This window comes from Aulonocara sp. 'chitande type north' Nkhata Bay, linkage group LG9 (assembly GCF_057382095.1).
Source record: "Aulonocara sp. 'chitande type north' Nkhata Bay isolate Kocher_YH1m ecotype deep benthic linkage group LG9, A_spYH_male_GT1.1, whole genome shotgun sequence".
Classification (NCBI taxonomy): domain Eukaryota; kingdom Metazoa; phylum Chordata; class Actinopteri; order Cichliformes; family Cichlidae; genus Aulonocara; species Aulonocara sp. 'chitande type north' Nkhata Bay.
This window is the reverse complement of record NC_141352.1, coordinates 15,859,846-15,870,867: the sequence shown is the minus strand read 5'-3', so window position 1 is coordinate 15,870,867 and position 11,022 is coordinate 15,859,846. Positions and strand designations below refer to the sequence as shown.

The 11,022-nt window shown below is 39.8% G+C and overlaps 1 protein-coding gene across 2 annotated transcripts in view; it reads left to right on the top strand.

The window, feature by feature from the left end:
* pola1 (polymerase (DNA directed), alpha 1) overlaps window positions 1-11,022 on the top strand; it is a 66,568-nt gene that overhangs the window by 409 nt on the left and 55,137 nt on the right. The window contains exons 2-25 of one of the 2 annotated variants that reach the window (XM_086306086.1): window positions 199-326; window positions 582-678; window positions 784-861; window positions 943-1,058; window positions 1,265-1,327; window positions 1,592-1,693; window positions 1,801-1,969; window positions 2,072-2,240; window positions 3,006-3,178; window positions 3,297-3,409; window positions 3,641-3,754; window positions 3,829-3,903; window positions 4,005-4,143; window positions 4,257-4,411; window positions 4,524-4,608; window positions 4,780-4,841; window positions 5,562-5,651; window positions 5,753-5,869; window positions 5,980-6,155; window positions 6,328-6,457; window positions 10,059-10,178; window positions 10,277-10,367; window positions 10,460-10,584; window positions 10,717-10,866. In XM_086306086.1, the coding sequence (XP_086162212.1) occupies window positions 199-326; window positions 582-678; window positions 784-861; window positions 943-1,058; window positions 1,265-1,327; window positions 1,592-1,693; window positions 1,801-1,969; window positions 2,072-2,240; window positions 3,006-3,178; window positions 3,297-3,409; window positions 3,641-3,754; window positions 3,829-3,903; window positions 4,005-4,143; window positions 4,257-4,411; window positions 4,524-4,608; window positions 4,780-4,841; window positions 5,562-5,651; window positions 5,753-5,869; window positions 5,980-6,155; window positions 6,328-6,457; window positions 10,059-10,178; window positions 10,277-10,367; window positions 10,460-10,584; window positions 10,717-10,866 (2,837 nt within the window). Of the gene's footprint in view, window positions 1-198; window positions 327-581; window positions 679-783; window positions 862-942; window positions 1,059-1,264; window positions 1,328-1,591; window positions 1,694-1,797; window positions 1,970-2,071; window positions 2,241-3,005; window positions 3,179-3,296; window positions 3,410-3,640; window positions 3,755-3,828; window positions 3,904-4,004; window positions 4,144-4,256; window positions 4,412-4,523; window positions 4,609-4,779; window positions 4,842-5,561; window positions 5,652-5,752; window positions 5,870-5,979; window positions 6,156-6,327; window positions 6,458-10,058; window positions 10,179-10,276; window positions 10,368-10,459; window positions 10,585-10,716; window positions 10,867-11,022 lie in introns of both variants that reach the window. The other variant, XM_086306085.1, reaches the window with a different exon arrangement.

Genomic DNA, 11,022 nt, shown 5'->3' with positions numbered 1-11,022 from the left:
GCGTTGATGCAAAGGTCTGTTAACTTCTGTGGCGCTTCGAGAACGACAAAAATCTATATAATGACCACCAGTAAGTCTGCAGACGTTTAAATTGAATGGTAAAAGAAACAGGTCGATCTGGCATGTGTGTATTATATGTTTGAAGAAACGAGTCAAATGGCCCTTCCTCATACTGCGTTGTCTTGACCCTCTCCTCAGACGATGGAAGTGAAGCCTGTGGTTTGGCGAAGACTCGCTCCAGACGGGAGAAACGGGAGAAGGTGGGGAGGAAGTCCGCACTGGAACAGCTCAAAAAGGCTAAGATGGGAGAGAAGATCAAGTATGAGGTATGAAAGGCAGCCATATCACTGGTTCCTGGTTTAAGGTGTGTGAAGAATGTGTTAAATTGCATCAAACACCTGTTTTAACTGCGTCACTGTGGCTTAATAAACAAAGCTGGTTAAGTCTCTCCATACTTCCTTTTACAGCATCTGTTTTTCACTCATTAAAATGATTCATGCTTTTCTCTATCCTAGGATGCTGTATGCAGGTGTCATTTCACAGTAGTACACCTGTGTTTTAACCAGTGTTGTGTTTTTCAGGTGAAGGAGTTCAGCAGTGTGTATGAGGAGGTGGACGAGGATGAGTACTCAAAGATGGTACGAGAGAGGCAAGAGGATGACTGGATTATTGATGATGGTTAGTGTCAGTTACCTCAGCCTGCTGTAGGAATATTTATACTGTGCCAACGTCACAATTGTTTTATTACCTCTCCTTTTTTTTTTCTTTTTCTTTTTTTGCCAGATGGAACAGGATACGTGGAGGATGGACGAGAAATCTTTGACGATGATTTGGATGATGATGTAGTGGAAGACAAAAGGGGTAAACACAAGGAGTTGATTACATTTTCTGGAGTAAGTTGTCCAGATCAGGTGCATGAATAGGTTTTGTTTGTTTTATCAGGAAAAGGAGGCGCCAAAGGAGCTGACTCAAGGAAGAATGTGAAGAAATCTGTCGTAGCCAAACCCAACAGCATTAAGAGCCTATTCATGAACAGCAACGTCAAGAGGCCTGCTGAGGTATGTGTTTGTTAGCATCTTTGATTTGCTTCTGTGAAAAATGCCCCGTGCAGTCTACATGTAATGATTTCTGTGCCTGCATGGTGCTTTGGATATTCCAGTCAATGTAAAGCTTAACAACATCCAGCTTTTTTATTTTTATTTTTTATTTTTATTTTTTGTCGTTATGCATTTGTCAGATGTTTTTGTACTTTTGTCTCTTACAGAAAGATGTGGATCTGTCCAAAGATGACCTGTTAGGGGATATCTTACAGGACCTGCACTCTGAGGTTGGTAATTCTTCATTTAAACATGTGACAGTAGTCTGTAGCAAGGCGTTTTCATCTATTAACCACACTTGTGATTACACATACTACTCTAAAATCTGCAATGTTTTATTATGTTTCTTTTCTCACCATTTTTTTACTTTTCTCCTGTTTGGGCATGATGACATATTCCCTTCTACTTTTTTTTTCTTTTAAAGGCTGTAATTTCTTTCTTTTGGTGTCTTAGCCTTTGTTAATATGGCTTTAAAATATGCTCCGTCTTTCCAGAAACCAGCTCTTCTGACCCCGCCACCTGTGGTGACGCTAAAGAAAAAGAAATCTGTGGGATCACCCATGAATCCCTTCTCTATCAAACCTCAGTTGCCAAAGGTAACTCACTCCACCCTCCTAATCAAAGCATATTGATTAGCTCTTTAGACATGTTTATAAAGTGGCTTACCTGAAATTATAACGAATCATCATCCCTTTGATAGCAGGACTCACCCTCAACTGCTGGGGTAAAGGCAAAAGTGATTCGAACGCCACCATCACACTCTGCCCCCAGGTCATCAGTCCGTCCTCCTTCGTCCACATCTGCTTCTCTTGTGGCAAAGCAGAAGGTAAAAGTGGAAGAGCTGAATGAAGAAGACAAGAACGAAGAAGAAGGTAATGAAGATAGTTTCTAATCTCTTGCTTTTTTTTTTTTTTTTTTTTTTTTGCTTTGTGAAAAGTTTATGCAATAACTTTACATTTTAACATGTTCCTCAGTGAATGATGCCATGGCATTTGATGAGATGGACTTTGATGAACCGATGGAGGTTGGCCTTGAGGAGGAGGCCCCTGTAGTGAAAGACGATGCGGAGTCTAAACATGAAGTAGCAGCAGTGACTGCAGTCAAAGTTGAGGCCAAAGGTGAACCTCAGGATCCAGTCCTCATGTGAGTTTTTCATGCCTTTAGTTCAGCCTCATTTTATTTCCCATAGTTGTAGTCCTATGGGTTGTGCTAAAATTGCTGTCTTTCAGTCCCGAGGAAACGAAGCAAGGACAAGGAAAATATAAAATGCATATAGCAAAATTAACCCGGTGCTTATGTGAGTCAATTTAAATGCCATTTAAACAGGTGTTTACTCCTGTGGCATCTGTTCCTCCCGTGTTTTACCTGCACATGCCGGTGTTTCTAAAGGAATTCGAAAAGCTAAATGCGATGGCTGATTATTGCATTGGGCTATTATGAAAATGACTGCAATTCAGTTCACTTCAGTGGTTCACAAATGTATCTGGGTCAAACAGCAGGGCTCCATACATTAAAGAAGAAGACAAAACATGTCACTCTTCTGTGTCACACCTGTAGTCAATCCCCCACAAAACATTGCTGGACTCATTAAGGTCTGAAATGATTGTAGCTTTGAGTAACTCCAGATTAAAAATAAAGATCTAAGCCGTCTTGTTGTGTTGTTAACTTGCAGGAAGTCAAAAATGAATTCCCCAGCAAGTGAGCAGCATTTAAAGTTGTTCACACTTGCTTTTAAAAACGTGGGAGTCTTGTGTTGCCTGATTATATATTGACTGCGTTGTGCAGTCACTTTGATGATTGCAGGTGCAGTTAGCATGACCCACAGAACTAATTATGTTCTTAAACTGGAATAGTTCACATATGAGCAGATGGGTTTTTAGCAGTTTCTTTGCTGTGTTCCTTGTCAAGGTCCAGCAGAATTGGAAGCTCTTGGGGACAAGAGGAGGAGGGCGGAGGTAACGACGCTCCGGCCGAGGTGCAGGTCGATTCCAGCCAACTTCCTCTGGTGGAGGGCCCGGACGGGGAGCAGGTTTTCCGCTTTTATTGGTTGGATGCTTTCGAAGACCCATACAACCAACCAGGTGGGTCCCATTTTCACCCACTGTGAGGATAAAATACAATGCGGTTACGTTTACTGTTTTTAAAAAAATCATGGGCAGGTTTGTAGAGCTCACCCTGATATGTGAATTTAAATGAAAGGTGTGGTGTACCTGTTTGGAAAAGTGTGGATTGAGTCTGCAAAGTCTCATGTCAGCTGCTGTGTTAGCATCAAGAACATTGAGCGGACCATGTACCTCCTACCTCGCGAATATGTAAGTTTCATCTGTCGAAAAATGAATTACCTGTGAAAGTAGAAAGCTATGTGATTGTGTTGTTTAACTATGATTGAGTTAAGTAGTATTTATATTTGTTTTCCACTACACAATATTAGCAATTGAATATATGGAACTATATTTGTTGGAATCTAAAAAGTGAGATGTAAGTTTTATACAGAAATATCTACTGATTAAAAGTCTAATTAGTGTTTGTATTGCATTTAACAGAAGACAAACCCCAGGACCGGGGAGGTGTCCAACACTCCAGTAGGGATGATGGATGTGTACCAAGAGTTCAACGAGCTCTCTGAGAAGTTTAAGATCATGAAGTTCAAGTCCAAGGTCTGATTAGACTGTAAAGTGTGAATGTAGTCATGTTTTTAGCTTGTGTTTGATTTCTTTTTCTTGTCCTACAGAAAGTGGAGAAGAACTATGCGTTTGAAATTCCTGACGTGCCCACTCAGTGCGAGTACCTGGAAGTCAGATATTCTGTGAGCAGACTTGTATATATGCTATTCCCTCATTGTCCTCGCTTTATCCAGCTCTTTATGTTTAGATAAGCTTTAATCCTTTGGGAAATATTGTTTCGCAGGCTGAGTTCCCCTCGCTGCCTTCTGACCTCAAGGGGGCGACCTTTTCCCACATTTTTGGAACCAACACATCCAGTCTGGAGCACTTTCTCCTCAGCAGGAAGATTAAAGGCCCTTGCTGGTTGGATATCAAGTCACCACGTGAGTAGGAGATGTAGACTTTTACTAAGTTTAACTTTATCTGTTGGAATTTTGCAAAAAAATTCAGATGACATGTTAAACTTAGTCTCTAAACTTCACTGTGTCAATGTTAGAGCTAATGAACCAGCCGGTCAGCTGGTGTAAGGTGGAGGCGCTCTCTCTGAGGAGTGATTTAATCACAGTCGTCAAAGATCTCCCACCTCCACCACTCACTGTCATGTCCATCAGTCTCAAGACTGTCCAGAACCCTAAAACTCACCAAAATGAGGTCAGAACACACACGATCAAATATCCTGCCGGATACTGCGATTTTATGCTTTTTGCAAACAGACTGAAATACTAAAGAAGTGAGGACTCAATGCAGTCATTTTCCCCTGCAGATTGTGTCTCTAGCTGCGCTTATACACTATCGCTTCCACATGGATAAATCTCCTCCTCAGCCTCCGTACCAGACTCATTTCTGCGGTGAGTTTTTTCATGGCGTCGCACATGAGAATGTAGTCTTTGTATGCATAGTTATTTATTGCTGTTTATTTTAACAATCCCCAGCCTTAACGTGTAAAACAAAATGTCATTTAAGAAGTAAAACCAAAGACTAAATGAGTGGGCTTGTCATTTTATTATTTGTCTTCTCAGTTATCAGTAGACCAGCTGACTGCATCTTTCCTTATGATTTCAACGAGGCTGTGAGAAAGAAGGTGAGCGCGTATCCAGATGTAAACCTCAGCGTGTTGGCACTCATTCATAAACTGCAGCTTTAAACATGCATACTAACGTTTAGTGCACAAATCTGGGATTCATCATCTTCTGGATGTTGTCCGTACTCTGCCTGTGGGACATTCCTGTCTATTTTTCCTCTGTTAATATACAGTACAGGTCACTTCGGACGAATATTTGCACAACGGGGTGCAACATGCTTCTTTTTTGTCCAGCATGTTAACAGTTTTCCTTTTGTTAATCACCATGTTCATTGGACACTTACGGATGTCTTAGTTGATTTTGACAATTCATATTAGCAAGCATTGGAGTTCCTCTTGTTTTTGCTCCATTCATCATACTGGACTTTACTAGAACAAGCTTCACCTTCTGCTGTGCCAGTTATTTGTTTTAATTTTTTATTTTTCTATCGATGGTCTGTTATCAGTAGCGCGTTTAGGAAATTTCATTCTGCACAATGCAGGGAACAGCTGTGACTGGCAAACACAAGCGTATCCGTGGTTATTTAGGGAGCGCTTGATTTGCTTTTTGTTTTATTTGTGTAGCACGCATTTCCAGTATCACTCATTGAAGTCTGGGAAGCCAAAATAGTGAATGTGATTAAAATTCAGTTAATTTTGCTGCTTTACATGGAACTTGAATAGAAGAAGCAGGGTGCTGTATTTTAGTGAAGACACTGACGGTGTGACTCTCTCTGTTAGAATGGGAAGGTGGAGATCGCTTCTACAGAGAGGACTCTGCTCGGCTTCTTCCTGGCCAAGATGCACAAGATTGACCCTGATGTGCTGGTGGTGAGTAGGAGACGTTGAGATTGTGATAATGATTTTTAATTGGGTTTAAAGTTATTGTTTTGTCTCTGGCTAAAAACACTGTACATGTTTGTTTTCTGTAGGGTCATGACATCTTTGGATTTGACTTGGAAGTTCTTCTCCAGCGCATCAATGTGTGTAAGGTTCCCCATTGGTCAAAAATTGGACGCCTCAGGAGGTCCAATATGCCCAAATTAGGGGTAAGGAAACAAATTTGCTGAGAATGTTTTTCTTCAAATGTACTAGAAAGAAAGAAAAAAGAAAAAAAGAAGCTTTATGTTCTGTCGTGCTGGTGCTTTTGAATCCGCAGGGTCGTAGTGCCTTTGCAGAGAAGAACGCCACCTGTGGCCGTCTGGTTTGTGACGTGGAGATCTCAGCCAAAGAGCTGATTCGCTGTAAAAGTTATCATCTGACTGAACTCACTGCTCAGGTGCTGAAGACGGAAAGAATCACAGTCCCACAGGAAGACATTAAAAACCTCTACAGGTAAATACATGTAAAGGGTAATTTCACCAAAAACACAGGATAAGAAGTACAAGTCATTTCTTTTGTATTATTCATCTATAAAGTTTCTACATGTTATTTCTTCGCTCACAAATCAATGTGGGAAATAATATGTGTACATTAATATATATATATATATGAATATGTGTGTCAGTGACTCTCCTCACCTCCTGTACCTGTTGGAGTTGACATGGACAGACGCCAAGTTGATCCTCCTGATCATGTGTGAGCTCAACGTGCTGCCACTCGCCCTGCAGATCACCAGTATTGCTGGAAACGTCATGGTAATGCCGACAATGCTGCTCTTTCTTTAACATAATTTAACATGCACAATGATCTTATAGTTTGGCTGAGCCACAAAACTCAAATTGACAGTATGCAGCATACCAGAGTATTAACAGTCAATTAGTCACATACTTATAATTATTTATTTATTATTTTATTTATTCATATAGCACATTTAACCCTTTACAGCCGATCGGAGCGGGCACACTCCATTTTGCGTAACTATTTTTAAATCCCGGTAGCTCTGCAACCACATAAGCTAGCGCAATAATTTTTTTTGCATATGAAACCGGAGGAGTTGTACTTACATCTTATGCCATCAGCTTGTCCTCGGTCACAGTTTCCTTCCACATATAGCTTTGCAAAAACTGCATAAAAATCACTTGCAGCAACAAAAACATGATATTCCAGAAACACGCTTCGCCGATCCGATCAGCTGTTTGTAACACTTCCTACGTCCATCAGCGCGAACTATCACATGACCGCATGACCTGCCCGAAACCGGAAGTGACGTCATTTTGCGGAAATGTAGTTTTTTTTACGATCGGGGCCTTATGAGCCTATACTTGTGTTTTAAAAAGTTATGTTTGAGTTTATGACTTTCTGTGTCGTTTCTGGGATGCTTAGGACTCATATTGCACTGCTGGAAATAGTTTATTTTGATGCATATGCTGTTATTTTGCAAATTTGCACTATAATATTTATTTTCGTTTTTCCTGCAGTATATAAAAATTGGTGTATTTCAAAAATAAAACTATGAAGACACTCAAAATAAATTTCCTGTGGTGGGAAACTAGTTTGTGCAACTTTTTTGTATTTACAGTTTTGAGGGATAAGCCTCTTAAATTTCTCTAACTAGAAATATATGTTAAAAAAACAAAAACGATTTTCAATTTTTTTGTAGTTTATTGCACTTTTTTGCAATTTATGTAATTACTATGCACCTAATGCAGACATATTATTAAAGTTTGGGCTATAATGGTTGTATTGATGTATAGCAACTTGAAATGCTCCCAAAAATGGCTACACAGCATGTAAAAATATAATATAAGCTCTGGCGAACTTGGTTCTATGGTAGGTCTTAAAGGGTTAATTATAACAGGAACATTGACCAAAGTGCTGTACAAGAATACAAAATACCTATTAAAATAACCTATAATATTGATATCAAACATCAAATATGAATTAACAAATAACTCTCATGCTGTATTAAAAGCCAGTAAATAAAAATGTTTTTTAAGATAAGATTGAAAAAGATTGACAGCAGGAGCCTGTCTGATGTGTAGGGGTAAATTAATCCACAGCTTAGGCGCTACGATTGCAAATGCTCGATCGCCTCTGTGAACCAGCCTCGACCTCGGTATGGCTAAAAGCAAAAGACCCCTTGATCTAAGAGACCTAAAGGGTGCATAAGGCTGCAAGAGGTCAGACAAATACCTGGGAGCCTGTCCATTCAGGGCTTTGTAAGTCAACAATAAAAATTTTTTAAAGTAATTCTGAAGTGGTGAGGGAGCCAATGAAGAGAGGCAAGCACCGGGGAAATATGTTCACATCTTTTAGTACGTGTCAGAAGATGAGCTGCAGCATTCTGGACCAACTGCAGTCTTGTCAGGCAGGTCTGGCTAACTCCAGCGGAGTTGCATTAGTGCAGCTGGGATGTAATAAAAGCATGAATCGCCAAAAAATGATCTCACCTTAGATAACAGCCTCAGTTTGAAGAAAGACCACTGTACAACTGAGCTAATCTGTTTTTCAAAGGTGAAATTGCTGTCAAATATAACCCCAATATTTTTGGCATGCAATTTAATAAAAGGCTAAAGACTGTGCAGGTTAAAATGGGAGGTGCTGGGATTGCCACTTGGTCCAAAAATTATCACTTCGGTTTTGTTCTCATTGAAGTTAAGGAAGTTTGAGGCCAACCGGGATTTAACTTCACCGAGACACTGAAGTAAGGGTTCTAGTAATGCAGTCTCTCTCAGCTGATCAAGAAAAGCATAACAAGTCTAAGCCACAATAGCAATATCATCATCTGACATTTTGGTTTTAGGTTTCTCACACAAGTTTCCACACTTATTGTTTATTCCTTGGACTCCATATTTTTAAAAGTGATGCAATTCAGCCAATTTCCAAAAAGATGATTCTGTTCATCTTCAGTTTCAGCTGACTGCAGGTTTCTCCAACCTTATAAACAATGCATTTGCATAATGAATGAACCCAGCACCACTGATAGAAGACCTCAAGACTGATCTGTAGAAGTCACTTGGATGAGTGTCGAAGCGTTTCTCCCACTGAAAACACAGTCAAGATAAACAATCAACTTTTTTGAGATTTCCTTACCTACAGTATATGATTGAGCGTGCATCAAGACAAATGCAGATAATTATTTAGTAAGCAGGCTGAAGGTGACGCTGGCTTTATGGACAAAAAACACCAAAATTAGATAAGCTACTGAAGTGGGTCATGTCAGTAGCACTGTATGGGAACAGCCACAGTCATTTAAGCTGTATCGTTATGAGTCTGCATGGCGTTAATGTCAGGGCTGTGTGCTGTGGGTCTGGGTAAGATGTTGATATTTTTATGCTGGATTGTCATGTGCTTTCTGTATCTTGGTATTTTCTGCAAAGGCAACAGGTGAGATGTTGAAAGCAGCTTTATTCAAACAGAGTGCTCATTTCAAAAAGCATAAAATTTAATTGTAGGGTCGTATTTTAAAGCAGTTGGTTTCAGGAGCTACAGTTTTACATATTTGTGTTGGAAATGATAACTGTTTCACTGAGTTTTCAATTAATTCATTTTTTACGAGTTTCTTGATATCATAAATTTAGCATTTAGTACCAATAACAGAATTACATGACCTTTGGTATCCAGCTTGATTCAGCTAAAATAGCAAACATGTATTTCAGGGCGATCACACCGTAGTCTTTCTGCCTTTCTGATTATTGAGTTGAGGCAGATTTACAGTGACTATAGACCAACTGATATCCAATATTTTAGCTTTTTTTTAAGAGCGATTAAAAATATGACATTCGAATTTATCGGCTAATATATAATTTTTTTTTCCTTTTGTCTTTTGGACACACAATACAGTAAACAGACTTCCCACTCCCAACGTTTGTTATTTTTACTTGTTTATTTACTCATTTCCGTTTTACTCAGCTCTGCTTGGATCAGCTCTTCGGTCCAAATGTGTGTGTTTCCAACAGGGAAGTTGCAGTGTGCCCTCTGGTGGGCAGATTATACAATGTCAGCACTCGTAACATGGGTTGACGGGTTTTTCTCCAATCTTTTATCTACTTTTTAAAATTTTTATAATGCTGATATCAGTAAAAACAACTAAAAATGCTGTCACAATCCACTCACACTTGTCTGACAAAGACATCAGTTTTACTTCACAAAACTATTATTCTTTCAAACTTCTGCCTTCATTCATTCGTGTTTTTAACCGACTTGTTTCAAGTCCAAACCAACATGTTTTCCCATTTTCTTTGAGGCAAAAAAAAAAAAATCCTTTTTTGACATCTTGTTCTGGAAGCTCTAATCGCCGTATGTGACAGAAAATGTCCTGGAAAATGAGTTTTTCTCCCTGCTTTGTCTCCGCAGTCTCGTACTCTGATGGGAGGCCGCTCTGAGAGGAACGAGTTCCTGCTGCTTCATGCCTTCCACGAGAAAGACTACATCGTCCCTGACAAACCTTCTTTCAAAAAAGCACAGCTCGAGACGGTGAAGATGCAGCCAAATAACACACGCAGCTGAATTTTTGTTTTTTCCAAATTAGTTAATTGAAATAAAGCTCCTTCTATTTTTTTCTTTTTTTCCAGGCTGAAGGCGAAGATGATGTGGATGCAGGCAAAGGCAAGAGGAAGAAGAAGGCAGCCTATGCTGGAGGTTTGGTGCTGGATCCTAAAGTTGGTAAGCACTGGGCATGTCTAAAAAAATGTATTTACTCACCTTGTTTTTTCATGTTTACGCAATTATTTTAACTCTCTTCTTCTCATTTTTAGGTTTCTATGATAAGTTTGTGCTGCTGCTTGACTTCAACAGTCTGTATCCTTCAATCATCCAAGAGTTCAACATCTGCTTCACCACCGTGCAGAGGGAGGCTCAGAACTCCCAGAAGAAGAAAGAGGTAGTGTTCAAAAACTGGTCACAAGTTGTGTTTATAGGTTGAGCCTGTTGTCCAGCTACGTTAATGCTAAATGCTTCGGATTCGAGATTCAATTCATTTACACACTTTTGACTTGTGTTTTCATGGCAACAGGTGGATGACCCAGAGGAAATTCCCGAGATTCCAGATCCTAACCTAGAAATGGGAATCCTGCCCAAGGAAATCAGGAAGCTGGTTGAACGGCGTAAGCAGGTCAAAGGGCTCATGAAACAGCAAGACATCAACCCAGATCTCTACCTGCAGGTACACACGTGAACACACACTAGCGGTAGGGGTGGTATTTGTGAGCTGGTGTCAGAATAGAACAGAGAAGCTTTATTGTTATTGCATGTGACGTCTTTCGTGAATGAAAAGTCTTTTTTCCATTGGTACCTACTCGGATCGACTCACCACGGTTTT